The sequence below is a fragment of the Leopardus geoffroyi genome, chromosome C2 (assembly GCF_018350155.1).
Source record: "Leopardus geoffroyi isolate Oge1 chromosome C2, O.geoffroyi_Oge1_pat1.0, whole genome shotgun sequence".
Lineage (NCBI taxonomy): Eukaryota > Metazoa > Chordata > Mammalia > Carnivora > Felidae > Leopardus > Leopardus geoffroyi.
In genome coordinates this window covers 145,436,423-145,462,345 of record NC_059333.1, presented here as the reverse complement: position 1 = coordinate 145,462,345, position 25,923 = coordinate 145,436,423, and the positions used below count along the sequence as shown (strand labels likewise).

General features: G+C 39.0%; 1 protein-coding gene across 10 annotated transcripts in view; it reads right to left on the bottom strand.

Annotated features, from left to right (window-relative positions):
• The window catches only part of RBMS3 (RNA binding motif single stranded interacting protein 3), a 1,329,481-nt gene that overhangs the window by 690,326 nt on the left and 613,232 nt on the right, over positions 1-25,923 (bottom strand). The window contains exon 1 of one of the 10 annotated variants that reach the window (XM_045436413.1): positions 22,042-22,831. The exons of the other annotated variants lie outside the window; for them this stretch is intronic. Within the exon in view, the coding sequence (XP_045292369.1) occupies positions 22,042-22,116 (75 nt within the window). The 5' untranslated portion in view covers positions 22,117-22,831. Of the gene's footprint in view, positions 1-22,041; positions 22,832-25,923 lie in introns of those variants that run through there. 10 annotated transcript variants of the gene reach the window in all.

The following is a 25,923-nucleotide window of genomic DNA, read 5'->3' as shown; positions in this document are numbered from 1 at the left end:
GTGAGCAGGGGTAAGGGGCAAGATCTACAAAGACTTGGGAGCAACATGGCCGTCTACAGGTGGCCTTGCAGGGAGTGCCAGGGCATTGCCAGTGCTCATAATCAGATTTCCACAACTCATACTTGGATGGCTAATTTATTTCTGGGATCTTCCAAGTTGTGAGCTAGAGCTGTAATAGCCCTCTTACATTTCTCAAGATTGGGGTAGACCTTTGACTACCGGATTGTGATCTCAGTGGCTCCAACTGCAAAAAGTAGAAGAAGGCAGAGGCACAGCTAAAAAATGGGGAATCCAGACATATTCTCCTAGTTATAAAAAAGTTGTTTTGTTTTTTTTTTTTTAATTTTAATCCCAGTACGGTTAACACACAGTGCTTCAGGCATACAATATAGTGTTTCAGTGATTCTATACATTACTCGGTGTTCATCATGATAATCCCAATCAACCATTTCACCCATTCCCCCACCACCTCCCCTCTGGTAACCATTGATTTGTTTTAAATTCATCTTTGCTTACACTCTTACCACCCATTCTAAATATCAGTTTAATTTATAACATACTCCTTCAGATTCACTACCAATACTCAAGTATATACCAAGCCCTGTATATCAGGCAAGTTGCATACATTTTTCCCTAACTCTTGCAACCAACTCTTTTAGCGAAGAAATAACTAAACCCCAAAAATGACAGTAAATTATTAGAGTCAAGTTTTTATAATCATTTTTTCCCATTATATCAGACAATACATAAAAGCAAACAAATGTCGAGAGTTCCCTATGAAAAGGAATAAAAACTTTCTTGATTCCCTTTTGTTAATTAATGAATATTCGGGTGTATGTTTTCAAATGTATGGCTCCCATGCAATAGGTCCACAATCCATTCAACCTTATTTAGTGCTCTGATACATATTTTCCCTCTGATATGTTCTTAAGAATATATTCACGTCAACAGGATTTACTCTTTGAGGTTTTTAGCACCAGGTGTCATCCTGTGCTACAAAGGTTAAAAAGAGAAATTCAACGAAAGGGAAGTTCACTTTTAAAGTTAAGCAAAACAGACAGGTTTTATAATGCAGATATACATTTCTTAAATTGAACTAAGAAAGGGTCCTAGAGGTTAAGGCTTGATGGATCCTCACTCTAACATTAGCACCTGAACCCAGGGGCAAGCACCACACTTCAGACTAAGATCACAAAGGAGAAACACCCCACCAGGGTGTGAAATATTTCTGAACAGTGAACCTAGCCTTTTGAATCATGTCAATTGCCAGGTTCAAGAGACAGTCTGATTCCAATGGAAGGTTATGGCCTCAACTTCACAATGAAAGGTCTGGCCCTGATGACTTCAAAGTTCCTTTCGGTTCTATACAATTCTCTAGTTCTGTTTCCTAGTGAATGAGCAAATGAACAGCAGGTAAAATGCTCAGAAAAGCAGATGTGTCTCCATTTAGGCAGGGACATTGGCTGTTTACAGGACCCACCATTTGACGGTCTTGGTGGGTTTACGGTGGTCCGTGTTGCTCCCCCAGCTCTGCAGATTCAAGAACTGGGCTTTCTCAGCACACAGGGACATGACCAGTGTCCTGGAAAGAGACTCTACCTAACCAACCCACATAAGGATACACAAGAAGGCTAATTTATCAATAGACAACAGATAGTCTTATGATTAACATGTTCATATTTTGCAGAAATAAAAATACAAGAAATTTGCTAATAAAAATGCCAATTAAAAAAAGGGGGGAAATGGACAGAAAAAAGGAGTCTCCAGACCAGCATGAGGTATGATGAAGAATCCCAATCACGTAGCAAGAGATCCCTTGTCTACTGGCAACCAAGTTTGTTTTTCAGGATTCAAAGTTCCTCTCCCTTGGACAGGGGAGCTCACATCTGATACTTCTTTTTTCTCTTTCCTTCCTTTCTTCCTTCCTTTTTCTTTCTTTTATTTTACACATTCTTTCTTTAGAGCACTTGAAAAATCACCAATTAAACTAGCTATTCATATACTCATGGAATATATTGTTTTTCAGCATGTACCGTTAAAATCAGTGAATTTTCAGTCTCCTAAGGCAAGCTAATTTCTCTTTTTGCCACGATCCAGGGACAACACACTCTGTTCCCCTTGAAGTCTTTTCCCACCACTATCATGAAAGTCCGACACCAGTCTCAAGAGAGGTAAGCCACAAAAACAAATTTAATTATTTAAATTACATGCAAATTAAAATCTAGATAAATGGCTATGTAGTAGACAGCAATAATCAAAAAAGCCACCATCACTAAATTTCAATGGAGTACTTGGTGATGTAGTTGGATGCGTCTTTGTGTAAAGAGACTCATGGAAAATGAAAACGGCCTTAAAGTCATGTTTCCTAGAACAGTATTATTTAACCTGTGCTTTGCAGATGGGTCGTATCAGCATTCCTGTGGAGATCATAAGAAATATTTCTTGGGCCCCACCCCAAACCTAATGAGTCAGAACCTCAAAACAATACAAACAAAAACCAAACAAACAAAAGAAGACAACATAAATCAGTGTCTTAACAAGTCCTCCAGAGGATTCTTACGCATGTTAACGTTTGAGAACCAGCGCCCTAAAATACAGCTCAGGGAAGAAACCCCCTATTAAATAATCAATTGGTCAAACAAAATAAACATACATACATACATACATAAATGGAAATCAATCGTAGAAACAAGGACAGAAACAAATGAAACATATCCAACAGCCTCACTCTTTCTAAGTAAATCTTTGCAAAAATGGGACCACACAAAAGGGTCACTGGGACAAAACAGGAAGTGTGTGGCACAGGGCAATTACATGAAAGGATAAAATGACACCTGGAGAAGACAACTTCAGACCTCAAGATAGGTTAAGTTTCTGTGAGCCCAGTGCTATAAACTCTCTGAGCTTTGTCAGTCAAATATTCTTGCTGGCAACTAATTCTTTTCTTCACACTTGAAAGAGCCCCATCATGCCGAAGATGGTCTTAAACCCTAAGTAGGAAACACAGGGCACAGACAGGATGGGAGAACGCAGCTCTCTCTCTGTCATCCCCCTCCACAATGATGCTTCGTCCTCACTCTGGGGGACCTCATCCACACTTACCACTCCAAATGTCACCTTCATGTCGATGACACTTAAGTGCATTGGCCATAGGATTCACATCCTGCTTTACTTCTTTCCCCTTGCCTGAAGCACATCTTCATAGGGCTGTCCCACTGTCACCTCAAAGGTATCATATTTGAAACAAGATCGTCATCATCATCTTCAGAGGATTCTCAGACACCTTTCTCCGGTCTTAATGCCATCTACACCACACTGGCCTTTCTCTGGTCCCTGTTGTTCTCGGCTTTCCTGTCTATGCCCACTCTGGGGTTAGCTCGACTTCCTAAATGTAACCTTCCTGCTGCACGGCATCTTGCAAAATACTAGTAATCAATTCAAAGCATCCCCAGCTCCTTTACGTTAGTTCCCTCTCAATTAAACAGTTTTCCATGGCTTTCTTCTACTAACTGCATCAAGATCCTTACTTGTTGGCTTGGTTTCCTCTTAATACATTATTATTACTTCTTGGAAACAACTGAATTTCTAGTGTTAATTACTTGCAATGATCATCGGTTCATATTCAAAAGCATTTAAAAATGCTTCTAACCTGGGTGGCTCAGTTGATTAAGCGTCTGCCTTTGGCTTAGGTCATGATCTCATGGCTCATGGGTTCAAGCCCCGCGTTGGGCTCCGTGCCGACAGCTCAGAGCCTGGAGCCTGCTTCAGATTCTGTGTCTCCCTCTCTCTCTGCCCCCCGCCCCCACCCAACTCATGTTCTGTCTCTCTCTCAAAAATAAATAAACACTTTAAAAAATACAGAACTACCTTTATAAAAAAACTTTTTTAATAAAAATGCTTATAACTCTAAAAATCCAGAAAAACCCTTTCCTTTGTTGTTTCTAGGAACAAATAAACACAGACACAAACCTACACATGCACACATATGTACACACAGATTTTAAAGATAGGTTTGGAACCATATTATAACACTTTTATAGTTTTTAAAACCTAACAATATGTCATTTCCTCTAGTCAATATATCCATATTCATTGGTTCCATGGCTGCATAGTGGTTCTTTGTAAATACATAACACCATTTATGGAATGCACTCCCTATTGATGGACATTTAGATTGCTTACAATCTGCTCTATTAAAAGCAGCCCTGTAATAAGCACCTTTGTGCATATATACTTTGAGCAGGCATTTCTGTAATTAGACTTGCTGTATAATAGGGCATGTACATATTTAAGGCCTTTGATCCATTATGCCAAACTGAGGCCTAAACTCTCCTTATCTGTTACTATTTCCCTAGTTATGACAGTGTGTGGGAATGGCTGCCTCCCTATACCTCTATCTACCCTGGTCGTTAGAATATATTTAACTTTTAAAAAATCTAGCTGGTGAAAATAATATCTCACTGTAATTTTAACCCTCATATCTTTGATCATTAGTGACATACTTTTGAATGTTTGACAGCTAGTTCTATTTCTTTACTTACGAATTTTTATCCCTTTTATTATGGGAGTCCTTTCCTTTTTTTTTTTTTTTTTTTTTTTCTTATTCAGTAAGTAGTAGGAGCATATTTTACATTTAGAGAATCAAACCTTTGCAATATAATGCAGCAAACCTTTTTCTACAAGAGTATTTATTTGCTCATTATTGTACATTATGGTAGGTTTTTTCTCATTGAAAATGTGTAAATACTTCTCTAGTCAAAATGCAGGAATCTCCTAAAAACAAAAACGAAGTTCCAATCTGTCATTATTTTCACTTAAGGTTTATGCCTTTGGAATGAAGTGTATGAAACCACTCCCTGTACAATGATTAAATAATTATTCCCTTTTTTTCTTTCCTGACCTCTTAAGGCCTTTCTGTAAGGCTATATACTCTGGCTATCTTAACTGTTTCCTCTCAAACTCTCTGTTCCAGCTAAGTCTGTCTGCCCACTATCCTGTCTCCCCTCAATTCCAACAGCATGCCTGTGTTACGTTCCTACCTTATTCTAGCAGGAATTCCTCCCATCCTTCCCCAACTTTAACCAATATGCCATACATCCAATTCCTTTGTCTACTTCAAGACTGACCCAAGACTCTCTTCTTCCTTCATGGCTCTTCCTGCCCAAACAGCTCTCATCTTTTCTTTTCACTGTGAGTCAATGTCACACAATTTAGCATTTAATTTTTCCCTCTGTGCCATGTGTCTCCTCTGTTTCCTCAAATAAACTAACTTCTGAAGAGCAAGAATAACATTATAACCTCGTTCTGTCTTGTCCAGACCACCCTATACAGGGCCAACCCAAGAAATAGCTCCATGAACATGATGCATTGATATATTTTATTTCCCATTCTGAAATTCCAAGTTCCAAATCCCTTCTTAATAACTCTAGGATCTGAAACAAATGAACACAGAACTCGACTGCAAGATATTGTCATTCAACAACGCACACTGAAAAATCTTATTTCCCTCTTTGACAAAACTCCTTCAGACGGAAAATACACAAAGGTATAGGAGAAAGCAAATGTACTCAGTTACATTTGTACTCAAATGTACAAATATACTCTGGTTTTTTGCCTAAGTCAATGTTGACATGAAAGTAAACACGTGAATAAGTAAGAAGCAAGCAAATACTTTACAGAAAAAAAAAAAAAAAAAGCCAAACACCTTGAGGAGAATTTCACTTTTATATTTTTTCCCTAGTTTTATGTCAGTGCCTTTGGAACTGAAAGTGAAATGTTATTTTGAAATTAAAAAGCAAAAAAAGAAAACTGTAAGAGAAACATAGATAAGTATGGAGTAGGTTTCATTATACTTTCCTGAAAATGATAAAATCAGTTAAAGGATGTTTAGAGAGTGAAGCCATCTGTTCTTTCCTCAGTAGATATCGAGTAGCACTGACTATGTGAAAATCATTGTGGTAGGACCAGAAAGGTCCTACCAGAATTATTTTCTCTGGTAGCTAGTGAGATATACTGAAGGCAAGAAAAAAATGGTTTAAGCTCCAGAGAGTGTCTATCAGTGTTATTAGAGTTTAGGAAATGGAGCAGCGACTTCCATGTAGTTAATTGATATTACTTATTGAGCACTTACTGTATGCCAAACAAGGATAGAGGGTCACAGAGCTTGAAGACCTTTGAGATGGCCCTTGGTTTTTGAGCATGAAGAGCATGGTAAGCGTGGCCATTGGAGTTAGAAGGAGATTAACACAGGGGTAATCTTTAAGTTTAGTAATGCTACACGTGAACAAGTTTGAAAGATATTTGAAAATTCAATGTCGGCTGGAGAAAGTAAAACAAAACTCAGTCCTTCCATTCCCCAATGAATACTCTTGAAAATTATCTAGATAAAACCCAATACCACACCCAGAACCAGTGTTGACCTCACCGAAAGCATTTTTAAACATGAGGCTTAGCTCTAGGGAAGCAAGAGCTGACACTATAAAAGCTGGCTGTCATAAAATAACACCCCATTCCCTCCTCTAATTTAGTTACTTTAGGGGACAAAAGGCACCCTGGGAACTTAAATGAGGAAAGTGCAAGTATTGTGAAATACAGCAATGTAAAAACCAGACAATTCCCCAATAGATTCATCTCAGACTGCAGGGTGAGTTTTCTACAGAGCGCCGAGACAGGCTTGCATTGCTTTCCAAAATAAAACGACAATAAAAAAAGAAAAATTCATGTAAGAAGTCTGAGAAATATTGGAAGCGGAGCTCTCTACATGATTTCAATCCAGCTGATTGCAGAGATGGATGCCAGAGAAACACAATGGAAGTGCAAAGAAATGTTTCAATGAATAGCATTGATCTGAGCTATCGCAAGGATTCGTCCTCCATTATCCTCATGCATCAAGTCAATTCTGGGCCTTTCAGTCACCCTCTCCTTACCATTACCACTAATAACAATCGCTTGGAGTTAATGGTTTTTATTTATATTTTACCATCTTCATAATACGTTAATATATTGGCATTCTTTCCAGAACACTGAAACACATTACTAGTAGTCCAATATTGATCGTCAAGACATCTTATCAAATAACTAAATATTCCTGTGATGGGAAGAAATGGCAGGAAACTGAAATGTGAAAAGGTAAGGAGACCCTGGGGAAATGGCATTAAAACAAGTTCGAGAATAAAAGCACTGGCCTTCCAGAACTTAGTCTTTTCACCTGACCAAAGTGCTGCTGTCATGTCTGATCATTAAATTCTTTTTCTAGACTTTTTAAAAATGCTCTACTTGCACTAAATCTATATGAAGTATGGTACACTGTTGATTTTCAAGCATGGTGAAAAATGGTGAGAATTCTATTTGTAAAATGGGAAAATGCTAAATTGGCTCTGGTATACTGAACCATAAGCTCCCTATCCCACCTCGCATACATCAAAGTAAAAGAAAAAAGTCATCCGAGCAAGACTTTTTTCATGTTTAGGAACACTCCAAGTTTCCAAAGAAGTACACGAAACTTGGCCATCAAACTCTGAAAGGTGTACTTAGTTCTATGAAATGTGAGTATGTGGAAGAGAATTAAGTATTAGAAATACGTGCCCTTGATCTAACTTTTCCGGTGGAAAACACAAATGGTGAAGCTGTATGGTCTACTGACTTCTAGACAGATTTTGGTCAGTAAGTATTTCTAGATAAGTCCAGCATAGCATCTTCTATAGGTGAACTTTTGTTTTATTCTTTCTTTTGCCATATTTTGACTTTAATTAAAATTGATACTGGAAGTAAGAAACAGGACAAGTACAGGGGAAAATAAAATAAAATCAGATTTCACCTAGATTGATTAGATTTTCCACAGTCACTTTTTCCAGCTCAATTAACGTACCATGACATTTCCCCTATGGTCAAGTAGCACCAAACAAGTCCAACACATAAGGGCTATCACAAAATACAGTTTACAGTGTTCCCAAGATAATAATGCAAAAAGAAAAATCCTGATGCCCAAACCCTTGGGCAAAATATTTACTCTAGGACAAAAATGCCTCAGTGGGATTCCAATCAAATAGGAAGATTTGGGCTGCTTAAAGCTGTTGTTGTCTGCGGTTGTTCCTTCAACTTAGAATATGAGGCGGCAAAGAAAATTAGCCTGAAACACAAGCACAGCCCACAAAAAAGACAATGGCTGAGAAGCACTGAAATGGTAGCCCTGCTGATCCCAGGCACCTGTTGGGATCCCAATTCCGGTGTCACAAGGAAAATAAGACATTTCTGCTTCTGCCGAACAGTGAGACATTCCCTTCCAGCTCAGACCTCAGTCAGGAAGACCGTCTTCCCACCAAAAGGAGATTATAACCCTTATCACCAAAACACAAAGGGGCAGGCTGATCTTGCAGAATGCAGGGTCTTTGGTTTAGGAATCCAAGCACAGAGGGTAATCCTTGTGTAAGAGGAAACTCATCAAGACATTTTTTTAGTGTTGAAAGGGAGTGTTCAAAGGGAAGCAAACCTGCTTCAGAAGATCATTGATTCCATCTTCAAAATTTAAATGAGTACCTTGTACATATACTATAGCATTCTTCATAATGACAAAACAGTGGCAAAAAAAAAAAAAATCACGCCCATCAATGAGTATCGCATGCATAATATGTGGTGCAAAAAAAAAAAAAAAAAAAACAGATGTATGTCTAATAACTCAGTGAATATGTCACAAAGTATACAATTCATTCAGAAAAGAAGTAAAATAACCTGTTAGGTATCATCTCATGTATCACAGATATGATTGTATGTTTGCACGGACATAAAGAATGCCATAGAAGGACCCGTGTGATTTTCTTATCAATATTGGTTATGTCTGAGAGTTCTGACAGAATGACGTGTTGTGCTGAAAGAGATTACTAACATTCATTTGACATTTTGAATGGTTTCATTAGATGAAATGAGTAGGATTACCTTGCAAGATAAAAATTTACCAGGTGTGGAGGAATTACATATATAGAAACTATATTTTGCGAAAATGGTAATAAGAACATTGACGCAAGAAAAAAGAAAAAAAAAACACATAACAAACAGAAGAGAATCAGGGCAACTAGGAAAAATCAAGAGGCGTCCAAACCAAAAACACAGTTTGTTCCCTTAACCACAACTAGGTTACTGTTCTCATACATTCCTTGGTGAGAAAGGCTTTGAAGTTTTCATCAAAATCCTATCTTATATCATCTATCATTACTTTAGACATATCTTTATGCCTCCTTAGTTAATTGTACAGGGAAGGTATATAGAGTCCTCTTTCCAAAGTAGGCATTTTGGCATTCTTGTCTGATCTTCAAAGTGGTCTTTTCAAGTTTTGAGTGAAAAAAAAATCCATGTCAGCATTGTTGTGGACCGTTATGTGGCATGGATAGATGATGTATGGCTAATAGACTCAAGATCCCCTGAATAGTAAAGCGGACAAAGAAGGAGAAGGGCATAACACTCCATCCATCTCCTATCCCCTTGAGCTAAGTTCACCTCCTCATATGTCCAACTTTCTGCCAACCCAAGAGAGGAAGCCGCATACACAAGCTGATATTTTTGGCAACTGCTCAGGAATGGCCTCTCTTACTCCCTCCAAACCACCATCACTACCATTTAGTCCTGACCTACTTGCTTACTCTCATCCCCAAGTTCCAAATACTAGCTACTCAGACTGCCTTTGAAATCCACTCAGCCCCTCCCTGCATTGGCACATACTCGGATGCTCTTGCCAGCATCTAGGAATGCATGCTGTGGCAGTTTTCCTGTGCTTTTTTTTTTTTTAATTCTTCTTCTCCCCCCTCCCTTCTCCTTCCTTCCTTCCTTCCTGCCTTCCTTCCTTCCTTCCTTCCTTCCTTTCTTTTTCCTTCTTCTCCCCCCTCCCTTCTCCTTTCCTTTTTTTCTTCTTTTCTTTTTCTATTGCAGTATCTGGCTTAGCTCACCTCTGCTATCATAGTGTGTCCCATGAGCTAGAAATGTAAACCAACTCCAGCCAACAGTCCTAGGGTGCCTAGCCTGGTGGCCCACTTGTTTCGTGGGCTGGGGGTGAGGCAGGTGAGGCAGGGAGAGATTGCATCAATTTGTATATGTCAAGAAAGATGCTTTAACAAGACTTACTTCTGATACGCAAAATGCCTTTGACACAAAGCATCACTGAGATAAAGAGCAACTCTGGTTTTCAGCAATGGACTAATTCACAAGACATAGATTAACACATTCTGAAAACCTTTCATTATGAACTCAGTCTGCACTGCATTATGCACTCAGTGGCACTCTACTGGCCACTGCAGGACACTCACAGATTAAGACCCCATGGCCCTAGTCCACAGGGGTTCAAGACTAATCCTGACACAGATATGAGGAGTACAGGTGTATTCGAAACGCCAAAAATAAATTTATGACCAAGCACAGAAGGAAGAAAGTCAAAACCCATTCCCATTCTACCTTGCAAAGAAATGAGGTGGGGGGAATCAAAAACTAAAAACGGGAAGAGGGACAGGAAGCTAAGTGAACAGGAAGGAGGATATAGAAGTTTAGCAGCTAAAGGCAAGGAGGCTAAGAAGGGAAATAAATTCATAGCTGAAAACCTGAGATAGGAGGAGGAAACTGAGCAGGAATGGGCAAGTGGGAAAGAAGCTGTGGTACAGAAAGAAAAGAATAGTTCCCCGGGAGGGACAGTCTGGGAAAGGCAGGGAAACGTAGACAACTTAACGTGCAAGCAAGGTCACGTCAGACAGCCATCCTAAATGGAACAGGGATGGGGATGTGAGGCAAATGAACTTGGCAGAAAAGATGGCCTATGAGTAATAAGAATAGCTAATCTTTCTTGGACCTCGATTGCCCTAAACCCCTCAGTGACCATGTTGAAACCCAGACTCTCTTTTCACCAGGACCCAGGATTCTAACATATGCATGTGCTGAGAGTATTGCACACACATTCTCAGTTCAACTCCTCTGTGGATCTCTGGGTCATTCATGGCCCACAAACAGCACTCCTGTCTGGTGAGTACTTTGCACTGTGTGGTCCTCATGCCAATACAAGTTTCCTGGTTTTACCATTTATGCTGTTTCTCCTCCTCTCAAAGCCAGATCCTTTCCACACTGAACAATGTATATTAGTAGCTTCACTCATGATTGTATTTTCAAGTATGGATGGATGTCAAAGGAACATTTTATATGTAGAAATGCCTAAATATGTGTTAAATTTTGACTCCAAAGACCTTCTGAAAAATACTCCTGTTGCCAATCAAAAACATTAATAAAGCTTTTATCCAGGTTCTGAGAACTAGTGATGGGAAGTCAGAACAAATAAAGCAAGTGCTTGGAGGTTACTGAATGCCTCAACATGCAAAACCCAAACAAAGCACTAAGTCTGCCCTCATAAGCACTGATTTTTTTTTTTCTACAAGACACCAAAAGCCTCAACTATATGACTCTTCCATATCAAGTTCTATCTTCACATTACAGTTTTCCCTAACGATGGTTCTTTGATTTGTAAACTGTATTTTCCTTGCCAAAGAGTTCTTATTGTTTGCCTTTGGAAAGGAAAACATATGGTCAAATTCCAGAAATTTGAAACGTAGAATAAGATCTTAGCCTTTCTAATTTCTGTTTCTTCTTTTCTTTGTTTTCTCTTTCTTGGGGCCTCTCATAAATCACTAGTTAAATTAAAATCTCAGAACTGCCATTTTTTTTCCACCATACTATTGACAGCCTTATCACTGAAAGCTTTGAAGATCATTAGAAATCCCACAGTATAAACAATTATTAAGAAATTATTTGGGGGGAAAATTAGAATCAATTGATCAATAAGATTTCTAAAAGATGGTATCAAAAATAACAGGAAAAAGAGGGTCTAACTTGTATAATATATTATCAATATACCTCAGATCATGGGAAGACAGAGTTCTTTTGAAAGAAATGGAAATTACCAGTTACCTGTACTTCAGTGAGACTTGTCTCTTTTTTACTACCAACTAGCAGAAAAGAAAAAAAAGATATGGAAAGAACACATATATGTCACCTTGAGACCACTTTGCCTCTCCACATTCCCCCTGGTCATTCAGCCTCAGTGAAAAATCAGAACCATTGAAATAATCCTTAAAGTTTCCAGAAGTGTGTGAGTGTGTTATATGTGAGAGAGCTAAATCAAAACTGATTCCTTGAATCTGCTAATGAAATTCAGTGAGATCTAGCCAGAGAGCTGGGAAGAAAAATGGAGTAATTAGGTAGAGAATCCAAACATCAGGTGATTATGAGAATTCTCCCTGGAAGATTGGGGAAGGGAATGAATTTTTAGGTACGAGTGTATGTGTGAAGTTAGAGAAAGAAAAAAAGAATCCTTCTCAAGTTGGGAGAAAATGATCATGCCCTGGGCCTGGGATCCTGACTGTCTTGTATCACTGGGACATGAAGGAATATGAAGGAAGCTATCACGTGAGGCTCAGGGCTGAAGTATCTTCAGTGTGCCCAACACCAGTGCAAGTAATGATAGATCTGGTTGGAGGGTGCACACATGTAGATACATATGTTCTGTAAAAAGTACATGGATTCCATAGGGCTAAGAGGGACCTTTGCACACCAAGAGAACAACTATGGACCCTGAGAAACAGGAGGAGGTGGAAGTTTTAATACACACAGCAAAACCATGACCCAATTTCCAGACAGAGGAATTTAGAAAGATTATGCCATAAAGTACATATTATGCCATTGATTTGCCTCCTGCCTGTACCCTTAAGCTGGAAGCCCAGGGAAACACCTGTTACATCCAAGGTCTATTTCTTTCCAATTGGTAAACAATTCCACCAATTGCACAATGAAAAAAAATTCTGTGAACCTGGCACCCAGATCTGGAACTCTCGGCTGTCCTTGCTGCCAAAGGTCAAACCAATGTGTCTACTTTTGACATATTTTAGCCAAAGAATGTTAATGACATTTTCCGATACACTGTGCTGTTCTACCACGTGTCCCGCCCTGGAAATTTGGGATTACTAAAATACAGAGATATTTTAAATGCCAAAAGGTCACGATAGGTAGAGACATGGCCAGCTTTTCAGGCTTTCTGACCGCTGTAGGGACCCACAAAAACACTGACAAGATGAAAAAAATGCATCACCTCCAAACTAAAAAGAAAACTATGAAACCAAAGTAATAAACATTTGTTTACATATCAACAAAATACAAGTCACTGTCAACTCTATTCATGGTTCCACTTAGTCCTTTGATAATCTTTGTACTCAAGAAAATCTGTATGTTAGATGCATACTCCTGTATGCCAGATACCAGCCACAATTTCGCAGGCGAGATAAATCTATTTACTTGCACTCGAGTTTGGGCAGCAAAATTATAAAAACTCTTTAACTATTTTATTGCAAAAAACAAAAGAAATCTATTTTGATGGGGAACGTTAATGCTCTTTAATATGTCTGTTAAGTTTGTGAGATGGGGGCTTCTAGGACTGTCCAGAAAATATGAGAGTTTTAAAATGACCTTTCACCTTTCCCATTGTTAAAGGAAGCCACTAAACTTGGAGAGAAATTCTTCCATGGTCATTGACCTATCCCTTCTGATTTTTTTCCTTTATCTTTTTCCAGCCTATTAACGAAGTTAAACACGAAAACAAGAATAAGGCGGGAAGGGAAAACTCGCTATTGTTATGATGAAATCAAGTTGTCCTAACAGATAAATAAGGAAGTTTGAAGGCAGTGGTTAATCTTTTGGAATAAATTTTAAAAAGAACATCAGAATTTTATTATTTTCAGAATTCCTTGTCTTAAATTGAAACACAATATCTTAATTTCTAATGGTTCAAGTCTGAATTGTCATGGACAGCAACAGACAAGAGGCCTAGGAGCTGAAAGCCAAGACCAAGGATAATTCAGGAGCCGTCACAACCCTTCAAGAGACTAGCGCCAAGTTAAAAAACAAACAAACAAACAAACAAACAAAAAACTGTGTTTTTCTCATCTCCTGAGAAGAAAGTAAACATCACAGGTATATCGTATGGTTTTTTGTATGATACACTAGAAAACAATCTCTGAAATTTTATTCCAAGCGTTGTACACAATCCTCAAATACTTCATCTACTCGAAATTACTTGGGAGTATAAAAGTATATTTGCTTGAGTGTTAAGTTAGCTTAGCATAAGCGATATTCGGGGTGCCACTGTCCAGTTTGTGTGAGTGGTAAGTTTTAAAAGGGGCAACTGAGAGTTTACAAGACACTGATAATAGTTTCAACTATGACTCACATACATAAGAAAAGCCTTCAAGGTATCTTAACCAGTTCCAGAAACCCAGATAGTTAGCATTCTGTTTTCCATTTTCCTTTTCATTAAATCATCATCAATCAGCAATATGACTAAGATAAATAGACAGCAGTACATGAGATAAAAATAGAAAGACTTCTCAAAAATCCTCCTTAAATTCTATGCATGATCCATATTCAGCTTGAAAACTATCAGCTAAGACTGAAATAACCAAAGGATCATATCTAGCATATAAAGTGTGATGTACAACAATTTCTTAACAGTACAATATAATGATAGGAAAGCTAATTCTGGAACAAATTAAAAATCAGTACCCCAAACTATTACTACTGATATTTAGAATATAGTAAGATTTGTTTGTTTCTTCCATTGTGCCTTACTTTCCACACAACAGGACAGGACATTATAAGGGTTGCCTTGACTATATATGCATTCAAGTCTATTTTTTCTATTTGGTTATCACTCATAAAAACAAAATTCGAGGTTCTACAAACTTTCATGAATGCATCTAACAGGGACTTTTTTGAGAATAAGAAGGGTACCTGGCAAGAAAAAGAGGAAAGGATAACGGTCTTGCTTCTGTGTCCTGAAGATGTTATTCCTTTCCTCATATAATACCATATGCTATAGTTACTATAGTATTTATTTCCCACGCTTTAAAGGGTACTATTCAGAAATTCAGGGATTTGAAGGATTTGCAAACTCCAGTCAAAATAGTGTTTCATCTATCAATTTGTCATTTCCACATTGACACTAGCTCCTGGTTTCATTCATAAAACTAGGGGTATCAGGACTTTAATGAGGCAATCCTACTGCCTTCATTACCCCAACTGGTTAGGCCAAACATATGCCTAACCATTCAGTTCTTATACAACCTGCAGAGAGGAAGTTAAATGAGGAAAAGTAAAGCATCACACTGTCACCATCAAGGCTTTGGACAAGCTCTAATTTTACCCAAAGGAGAAAACTTTAACCACCACAACAAAGACGGCAACGGCCATGATAAAATGATGCCTGTTATTGTGTCCCACCCCTGGGAATTGCTCTCCACCCACTCCCAGGTGATGGATGTGTTTCTCTGGGGGCACTGGGTTTAGATGTGGCAAAGGATGCAGACAGTTAAATTCGTCAAATCACCAAAGTCGGCAAAGCAGCATTTGATCTGCTCTGGAGAAAGCAATGGGGGGCTGAACAAAAACTCACCAATGGCACAAAACCAAGGTCATCTCCCAGTACCACAAATGCATCAAAGCAGGCTCCTTTATCTCAAAAGTGAGAGTCACAAATGCTAAGCCTGGAAGAGATCTTAGAGAACCTGACCTAGAAACCAACTCGTTGACACACAATTCAGAGAATTCCCTCCCTCCAAAAACAAAACAAAACCAGAATCCATGTCTTATCATTTATTATCCATAGTCTTGAAATTTGTTACCCATTAGACATCGATGTTCTGAATTACAAAACTTTATCCGTATAGCTGATTCCACATGATATATACTTCCTGACCAATAAATCTATATGAAAAAAAACCAAACATTTAAAATGTGAACAAATTCTCGGCCTATATATATCAACATGAAAAACAAAACCAAACAGAATCCAAGTTACCTCTCTCAACCCTTCTTTTTTTTTTCCCTTTTCCAAGTTGCTTTCTAGTGTCTGAAATCTGAAAAATGGGCACCCTATACACTTTTTCAAGGACCTGAAAACAATGACTTACTAATAAATCTTTTATTAGTATTAGTATCCTATAGATTTACAACTCTAATAAACTCACAATTATCATTTTCATGAGTAGTTTTTGTTTTTGTTTTTTTTTCCAAAAACTCGGAAGTAAAACATCCCATAAAAAACAGACCCAAAAGTTGTGTCTCTTTGTGTAATTATGCTCTTTTTCACACAGGCCACAGAAGAGCAATATGCATCGAAAACCAAATATCCTATTTTCAAATATCTTAAAAAAAGAATCACACTGTTATCTATTTTGCTCTTTCTAAGTTAGTGGTCCTTGTTACCCATCTTCAGGGATAAACAGCCTGAAATTTTCTTACAATAGTTCCACAGATTAAAGTAGCAAAAAACAAAACAAAAAAAAAAAAACAAACAAAAATAAAAACAAAAAAAAGCAGGAGAAAAACAGTTGACGGTTTCAAAACAGAAACGAGAAATTTCGCTTTGGCTCTTTGAATGCGGTGCTCCTTGGGAGTCATGATGCCCCTTCCAATGGCACTGGTTACAGACCCTTCAGTAAATATGGGTTTTCCAATTAAATGGCACTCTGTATTTAAAAACTGGTATCGTATGTCTGTCTCCATCTTCAGAAAGTGTATGTTTCAATCCTGTCCAAGGCAGTTCTAGCATTTTTCCCACTACTGCAAAGACCAGCATCGCGTATCCTCGACACAGGTATTACGACACACAAGTACACTGTTGCCCTTGTAGTTTCATCTGCTCTCTTGCTGTGCAAAAGCTATAGCATAAAAAAGTCTATTCTCACATGCTTTTGATATTACACTATTTAATCACATACAGCTGTGGCTTATGAGACTGTTACAAAACACAATTTTAATGTAGTACTCGAAGCCAATTTTGGATAAACATCAACCATTTACTCTGAATAAGAAGTCCGACACTAAAAAGATTTTCTCTTAAAGGAAAAGACTGGTTTTCTTAGAATTTGGCATGGGCATAATTGTGACGGAGCCCTCTCTCTGCCAAAAAGACTGATAATGTCAAAAAGGATTGTGTAAAAATCATATTAGTGCAAAAAATGAAGCTTTCCAGAATTCCTGGAGCCAGAAAGACCTGAGATGAACTTACATCCTCCTTCCCTTCTTTTGCCTCCCTCCTTGCAAATCACCCCTACCTCCAACCCTCTAATAGATTTAATTACTTCATAGAAATAATGTTGAGTTTTAATTCTACTACTGAGAGAAAGCAAGAGCAAACTGCATTACAAAGATACTGTTAGAACAAATTTACATGTTTCCTTTGAATTTGGCATGATTCTGAAGAAAGAAAACACATGAACTTTTGACATATTTCCTCCATCTAAGTAGGCACTCAACTTAGTGAAACAATGACTATATTATAGAAAAGACAAACCCAATGATAATAAAAATGGGGGGGGGGGGAGTAAAGAAAGCAAAACAACTAGAAAGGGAAAGTGACCCCCTATAACTATTTTTCTCTTACTTAAAACCAATTAAATTTGTATACATTCTAAAGAGAGACAAGATTTATCACGGTTTCATATTACCACCCTACCCCCTCCCCCCTTGAAGCAAAAGAAATATTTGGAGTTGTACCTAAAAATTCTCTTGCTGGAAGATTTTTAGAAAACCAGTTTTGTATGTTTCAGGCTTTCAAAGGAAAACAGAACTTGGGAGTTTTCAAGGCTGTTTTAAAACTGGCAAGTTACCAACTCTGGCTATCAATGCAAATCTGAGGCAGGAAGTACTAAGGAAATTCTAAACTCATTCCCTCCCTCTGCAAGATTTTCTACATTTTCATGTGCAGGAAGTATGTTAAGGGGTTGTTCTGTTTTGCTTTTGAAGGATTTGTACGTTTACATCTTTGAGAATATCCTTTGCCCCTAGGAGCCTCTCTCTTCCTTCACCTCCTCCTTAGTCCTTTGTGTTTCAAGTGTTTGCTCTTTCTATGGCACAATCAGTTGGGCTCTAGCTAGACTTTGAGAGATGGGCAGCTGTCCAGGCTGCAGATGGTTAGAAACTCAGCCTGAAATCGGTGTGCAGTTGATGAATTACTCCTTACACCTGACCCCAACTTCACACCATGCTCTAATACAATCTGAGTGCCACCAGCCAGAAAAACCCTATAGGGTCCCACAGTCTGAACCCATTTCTGTAAGATCTTCAGGGGGAGTGGACGGCCAAAGAAGGAAAAGCAGTGGGCTGATGGAAAAGCAGCGTGAGTAGTAACTGTGCCCTGGATTGATAGAAATGTCGTGACCTGGTCAGGGGAAGGAAACAGAAGGAAGGACAAGCTTGCTGTGGGTGCCTGGACGAAGTTTAAAGTTTTGGAAGGATGACCCAAGTTTTCGAAGCATCATTTATGAGAGAAATACCTATTTCTCAGCTGCAAAATAATAGTTCGCCGGGCTGTGACCATGTTTCACTCTTTTTACTTTTCCTAGTTTGACTAAGCTGTTTTGCCAAGAAACCACCCCAAAGTACCTCAAATTCAGATTGAAATTCACCCTGGCTCTCACAATGCAAAAGCAACAGGTTAGCTACTTTGAATGGGCTAGAACAAAATTACTGAGAAATATTAGGTTACAACTCAGTCAAACATCATTATAGACATTATCATTAAGCTCATGAACCCTTTTTTGGTCCCCGTTCTCTAAAATCTGCTTATTATTCTGGGTGGCCTTCAAACAGCAAATTTGTTTTGATGAAGATTTTTTTTTAATCCAGTTATGTCTCTTATATAAATATTACAACATGTCACCAAGATTTCTTTTTTTACTGCTTAACCAAAACCAACGTTTCTTTTTGAAATTGGTTCTTTCGAGAGGAAAAGAAAAATGGCCAAAAGAAAATTGACAAATGACAACTTTGAACGTGAGGTCTTGGAGAGTAAGCATTCTGGAACAACACTGCTGCAAGGCATAGCTAGCCACCAGTCAGCCACTGGTTTTCATTTAACTTACAGGTACATTTTTCTCATCTATTGTTTTAAGCATTTAGAAAATTATTCAAAGGGAGAAAAGCATAAATGTCTTACTATTATATTTTATTTTTAAGCAACAAAGTTAATGGATTGGTTCTAATTTGATCGGAAATAAGAGGAGCAGAGAAGGCAGGGAAGCGTCCCAAGTTTTTCTAAAACTTTAATTGCATTTGAGGAAACAGAAACATTTCCATTTATTTAAAAATCCTACTTTCATTTTGTTTTATCATAATAAAACAGCAGCTGTATCCAATACACACATTGAAGTAAAAGAAACGGTTCAGTATTTTGCACTTTCTGAATGAATACAATAAATAGTGAACCTTTCAGTTCTGTAAGGATCCCATAAAGATTCTCCAACCCAAAATAATGTCAGTAAACAGCTTTTGTTGATTAGTTGAAAACACCTGAATTTAGACAACAGCTTAAATTATGATGTCACCAGAACATGACTTTTATTGTCAACCACAGAATTCTATTTTTATCAACCATGAGTATTCTTTATATACCAGCATCATTTTAAACAGCTATGATTTCAAAAATGGATTATAACTATAACCCAAGGCTGGAAGGACAGTAGAATCTATGAATTCCACCCGGGCTTACCAAATAAACATGAGCAGCATGTATTTCCTTCAAAAGTATTATAGATTAAATTTTAAGATATAAGCATAAAACAAGCCAAAAAAATGATACTGAAATAACCTAGTTGTGTTCATGTTACACGGGGGCATGATGGTACTTTATTACATAGTGTTCATGCTGTCAGGAAGCCCCCACATTTGAAAATATGATTGACCCTTCTTCCCATCCCCTGTGCGCCCACGTTTCAAACCAGGGCACGTTTTCACATCTTCAGCTTCCAGGAATGTTATTAATGTCTGTCATTTCAGAGCCACCGTAACAGCATTCGACAACTTCACAGCACTGTCGAAATTTTACAACATAATAATCAATATGAACTACCAGGATAGCCAAAGGAGCTGATCTTATATTCCCTACCACCCTGATCTGATTACCCAAATATCAGCTCAGGTCACCTAATGGATCTAGCTTCTTTAAAAATGTTCCAGAAGTTGATGGCTTTGACTAGCTTGAAAGTAACAAGATCCAGATGCCGCCTGTCTACACAACACTAAACTACACAGGACCCCAAAACAGATTGTTTTTAATTCCCTCTATATTTTTTAGGCTCTCTTTTCTGTCACTTCACTTTTCCTCTTTATCCTAATCTCTCTCTCTCCTTCTCTCCCTCCTTCTCTCTCTCTCTCAAACACACACACACACACACACACACACACACACACACACACTTCCCATCAGTGTAGCTCATCTAGCATCCTGTCCTTAATATAATACGCGCATTATTTCCTGATGGTAATAAGTTAAAAGAAATCTCAAGCAGGAAAGCAATTATTTCATTATTCCATTCATTTTTATCTGAAGTTTCTTTTCTGAATATACTTCATAGAAAAAAAAAAAAAAGACCCAAAAAGAAAGCATGAATTTTGAAACATTTGGAAAAATTTAGCCAAATGAGTAAAAAGGATGGAATGTCCGATATTTTTCATGGAACCCTTGAGTTTGTTGTTTTTGTTTCTTTGGGGGATGAGAAATGACTATAAATTTCCTTTTTTTTTTTTTTTTTAAACTTGTCCTTGCTTTGCCATTTCCTTAAGGAAGGCAGGCAGCATTCTCTACCCAATCCCCCAAAGAGTTAAATCTCAAGGCACTGGAGCAGGAGGGCTGGTCTATTTAAGCAGCAGCAGCACAAACTAAATGCTCACAAAGGCAAAAAGCAATGTGAGTCGACCTTGGAGGGGCAGGGCGAGTCATAGAGCGATTGAAAAAGAAAGGAAAAAAGCAACAATTTTTAATGTAATTCTGAAAGTCTGCTGCCTGGTCTGGTTTACAAATAGCCATTGTTTGATGAGACAGAATAAATAAGAGCTAACTACAGCATGAATTACCAAACACTAATCACATCATCGAGTCCTAGTGACAGCACAGATCACTCAGGCACGCCTTGTTCACTCTCGGCATATTTATTTATTAAGAAGACAGCGGAGTCTGGCTAATGCAATACAAAATAATATCATCCATATAGAAATATAACCCATGCGTTCAAAGTGGTAACTACACCAACATCCCCCCCACCCCAGTCAAGTCCAATTTAATTGACAAATTGGAGCAGTGATTTCACACCTGAGAGTCTTTCATGTCTGAAGTGCAGGATAAAGTTCACGGCTGGCACTGCCTACTGCTTCGTTACGTGGGCTTGCCACTGGCCCCGTAATGATCATTTGAGCACACACATAAAGATTCAAGTATTTAACCAATTCACGTCCAATTATCATCAGTTACACTGCATCCCGTTTCAAGACCCAGGCCTCCTGATGGCAGCCAGCACAGAAAAACAGAGCTTCTAAAAGTAAAGAACACCTATGGTAAAGCTCCAAAATTCAGTCTCTAGCATCTTGCTCATCCTCGATATAAAATAAAATATGTAAGGCAAATAAAACACACACACACACACAGACACACACACACAAAACACACCCAAACAAACTCTAAAGGACTTTAGTCAGCTGTACTATACCTTCCCACACCCTTCTTTCATTTTATACTCAGCGATTAAAAGTTTGAGTTGCCCCCACCCTGGTGTGTCCTATCCAGTGGGAAAAACCCTTTTAGAGCCACAAACAAAGAACAGCTCACCAGAAAAGCCCCTGAAATTGTATTCTTGTGCCTGATAATCACTGTTACGATCTCCTTTCTAACAACCCTGTCCATCTGCAAAGGACTTTACTACGGATATCAGGAACATTTTCATGTTGCCAAATAACAACAAAAGAACACGAGCGAAACTATTATCTCTCCTAAAAGAGAAAGCCACAATCCCGGGCTTGCTTTCTTCTTATATTCTCCTCTGCCTCATTAACTCCCTTGGTATGTTACTAATTTCAAAGAAGCAGGAAGAGGTGATGGGGAAGGGGAGGTAAATAATAATTCACATGCCTGTCTATTTCCCATCCCAAGTGCAGAAGGATACCACACTGATTGCCAGACTGTGGGTTGAGCCATACCTTGGTTTGGAGATAGTGAGGATAGTAGTAAGTGTACTGGGGGTACATTTGTGGCTGATCCAGGCGTTTGCCCATGTAGCTGGAATCTTTATCTCCGAGGCAGGGAACTGGATGACAGGGTATAGTGCCCCAGGCCGAGCTTCCTCTTAAACCACTATTCCTGACAGTCTCGATGACTGATGAGGCTTCAGAAATCCCTCGTCTTCCACCACTCGCTAGTTCCAACACAGCAAGAATTTAAAAAAGAAACACACCAAAAAAAAAAAAAAAAAAAAAAAAGGAGGGGTATCGGTAGGAAAAAAGACCAACAGACACAGCCTCCCCAGATCTTGCCTTCCTTCCCCCAGCTGCCAGGGTCCACTTGGGATGAGGCAGTTTGTTCTCTACCAAGCTGTCTGTAGTGATGTCAATTGCCAGCGTTTGTAAAGAGAGAGAGAGGAAAAAAAAAAATCAAAGTCCTTTTAGCACAACTCCGAATCCTTGCAGATCAGCTTCCTGTCTCCTGTTTGTCTCTTTCCCCACCTTAAAGAAAAAGAAAAAAAAAGAAAGAAAGAGAAAGAGAAAGAAAGAAGAAACAGAAAAAAGAAAAAAAAAAAAAAGAAAGAAAAAGAAAGGGGAAAAGAAAAAGGAAAAAAAAAAAAAAAAAAAAAAAACCTCGCACAGCTTAGTTGCTGCTGTCTCCCTCCCAGAGTGACATGGTGTTCGGGGCTTGTCCTGTCCTTTCATTCACTTCCCCTCCTTCCAGCCGGTGGGTGGAACCGAGAGAGCCTCTCCAGGGAGCAGCGTACGCAGTCCAGAAGGCTGCAGTATTTCCTCCAAGAAAAAAAAAAAAAAAAAAAAGGCTGCTTCAACCCCTGCTGCAAGCAAAGTTCCGATTCCCTCTGCTGGCTATCTCGAATAGCAAAGCAATTTTTGCAGCCAGCTGGCTGCCGCTGGAACTGAACCCGGGGAACTCAAATGCAGGCGGTGGATTATTTCTTATCCTTCCCTTCATCTACCCACCCCCCCCAACCCACAAGAGCTGCCTTCTTTTCTTTCTTTTTTTGCCAGGTTGCAAGGTATGCTACCCTGCTAAACAAAACACAGAAGACCATGGGAGGGAAGACGAAGGGAGAAAGGAAGAGAAAGAAAAAAATAATAATAAATAAAGGCAGAGGGACAACGCTTGCTGGTGAAAATGGAAACAGGGTGTCTCAGATGCTTTCAAAACCTGTTAACATATAAAGCCAGATGAATCTGAGACCCGGTTCAGAAACTCTTCTTGGAGGACATGGAGAATGAAAAGTAGCAAAAAAATTGTAGAGTCTACTCCGGGACTACTGTTCGATCACAGTGACCGACTTACTAGAGCAGAAACGGTCACTCTTAGTCTTACATCCATTTTGTAAGCATCAAAAGAGGTATCCCACTAGGTTGACGGGTGTCTTTATAAATAAAATCACTGGTTTTCTCACTGTCTATCTCTTTATAATTATTTTGATTCATGAATGCATTAATCACTTTACTGATAACATCACACACACACACAAAAAAAATCATACTTACTTGGCAGAGTTTTTCCCCACCAATAATAAGCAGTATTCTGACAGGTCTATCAGCTATTACATTAATAATACAAATTGTTTCAGAGAAAATATATTTCCTTTAAGGGTCTCTTTTCAAGGCAGACAAGGCTAAAATTAGACATGCCAGCTGTGTTTTGCTGTGAGTGCTCACACATGCCCAAAGCGTGGGCAGACCAATATTGAGAGCCTCTCTACTTTGTCAAACCAGCTCTGTTCTCCCCAGTCCAGAGTCGCCTTTTCAGATAAGAGGTTCCTGGTATAAATCCAGCTTCTTAGTGAAGAACAGAGAATTCTAGCCCAATGCACAATATGGTGTCCATCCACATACAAGTCCCGCCACCCTTGAGGTCACTGGCTTCCACTCAGGGGTCTGGTTATTGGAAGCTGTGTGAGTACACGGACGTTCCTTGGAGAAAGATAAGGATGGTGGGTAGCTTTATGTTTGACTTTTGCCAATAACAACCAGAAAAAAAGGAGAGAGGGTGGGAAGGTATGTTAGGAGTCCTGATAGCACTATCATTGAGAGAATTAAATCAACTCCACCAACATTTAAATGTGTTATTCAGGCCTCACTCATCCCATCCAGAAAGTGGAAATACTGCCAACTTACCTGGCTGAAGGCTATAAACTAAATCAGATACGAAATCAAGATTACATTGACTTAAAAACCATTCAGGGACGTCTCATTGCTCAGACAACAAAGCCCTGACTCCTTGGAATAGTTTTCAAGGCACTTGAAAACCCAACTTTATTCTCCAGACTCGGATAGTCAGCTCTGCCCCTCACCGTCATAGTGAACTGCTTTTGAACCAGAATGTGCTCTCTCAGGGCCTTCGGTTATCGGTTCTGCCCTCGGGCAGTCTTGCATCTCCATCCTTCAGCTCTCAGCATGCGTATCAGCCCTTCAGAGTAGCTTTACCTGAACCCTCACTTCCCTACTGCACCTTACATTTGCCCTAATAGAATGCTTAGCCTGGCAGCTGCCTGTTAGTTGCATGTTTGTTTCTTCTATGATACCCTTAAAGCCTCAGGAAAAGCAGGAAAGTACAAGGTCCCATCAATCTCATTCACCTTCATATTTCCAAAACCTGCCATGGAATCTAGCACAAAAAGGGTGCTCTGCAAATGTTTGAAAAATAAGATATCTTAAATACAATAAAAATTCTAACCCAACTCACACACTTCTTTCAGTACATTTCAGTAAATTTCTAGATGCAGGGGATAGAGTGATAACACAGATCAGAACAATGGCCAGCCCTCATAGAATATATATTCTAGTGAGGGAGATAAAGTGATAAGCAAGCAAACAGGCAATATAAATCAGGTAATATGCAGTGCTGTTGAGAAATATAGAGCTGAGTAAAGAGAAACAGATTCACAGGGATCCTTCCTTCCTTCCTTCCTTCCTTCCTTCCATCCGTCCTTCCTTCCTTTCTTCCTTTATAGGGATTCCTCTTTAAATGAAAAGTCAGGGGTCACATGGGTGGCAGGTCATGATCTCACAACTTGTGGGTTTGGGCCCCATGTTGGGCTCTAGCTGACAGTTCAGAGCCTGGAGCCTGCTTCAGATTCTGTGTGTCCCTCTCTTTTTGCCCCTCCCCTGCCCTCTCCCTCTCTCTCTCTCTCTCAAAATAAACAAACATAATCATAAAAAAAATTTAAATAGGATAGTCAGGAAATGCTCACCAAGAAAGAGCTCTGAGGTTAAAGGAAGGGTGGGAACCACACCCTGGGTGTTGTGTACCAAGAGAGCCCTTTTTATGAGGGCCTGGGCTCCCACCCAAACTGCCTTGGTTCCAGTTCTGCCTCTGACAGAATCACTCTGCCTCCTTTTCTCATCCATTCAATGTCACACCACACACTTCATACAGCTATCATGAGAATTCACCCAGATTAACATGCCATGCATTTGTAACACCTTGAAACATACTGGATCTGCTCAATAAATGTCAGCCTGCATCTGGGAGATCATTCCAGACAGAGATAACAGTAAGTACAGAAAGCCTAGCAGCAAGAACGTGTCTTTAAAATGTGTAAGAAATGGCACAGAGGCTGAAATGGAGCAAGCAAGGAGTAAAGATTATCAAAGAAGACTGGAGAGATACCCTGGGCCAGATCACATAAGTCTTAGTGGGCACTTGGTGAAGAAAGCTAAATTAGTTAATAGTACAGTCAGTACTCTATCCAAATATTTGGATTGTAGAGCTAGTCATCTTCAACTATAGAATGCTGTCCTCCAAATGAGTTAATGAGGTTCCTCCAAATACTAAGACTTACAAGATCAGGATCCTCAATTGCTTCTGGCAATTTTACCACT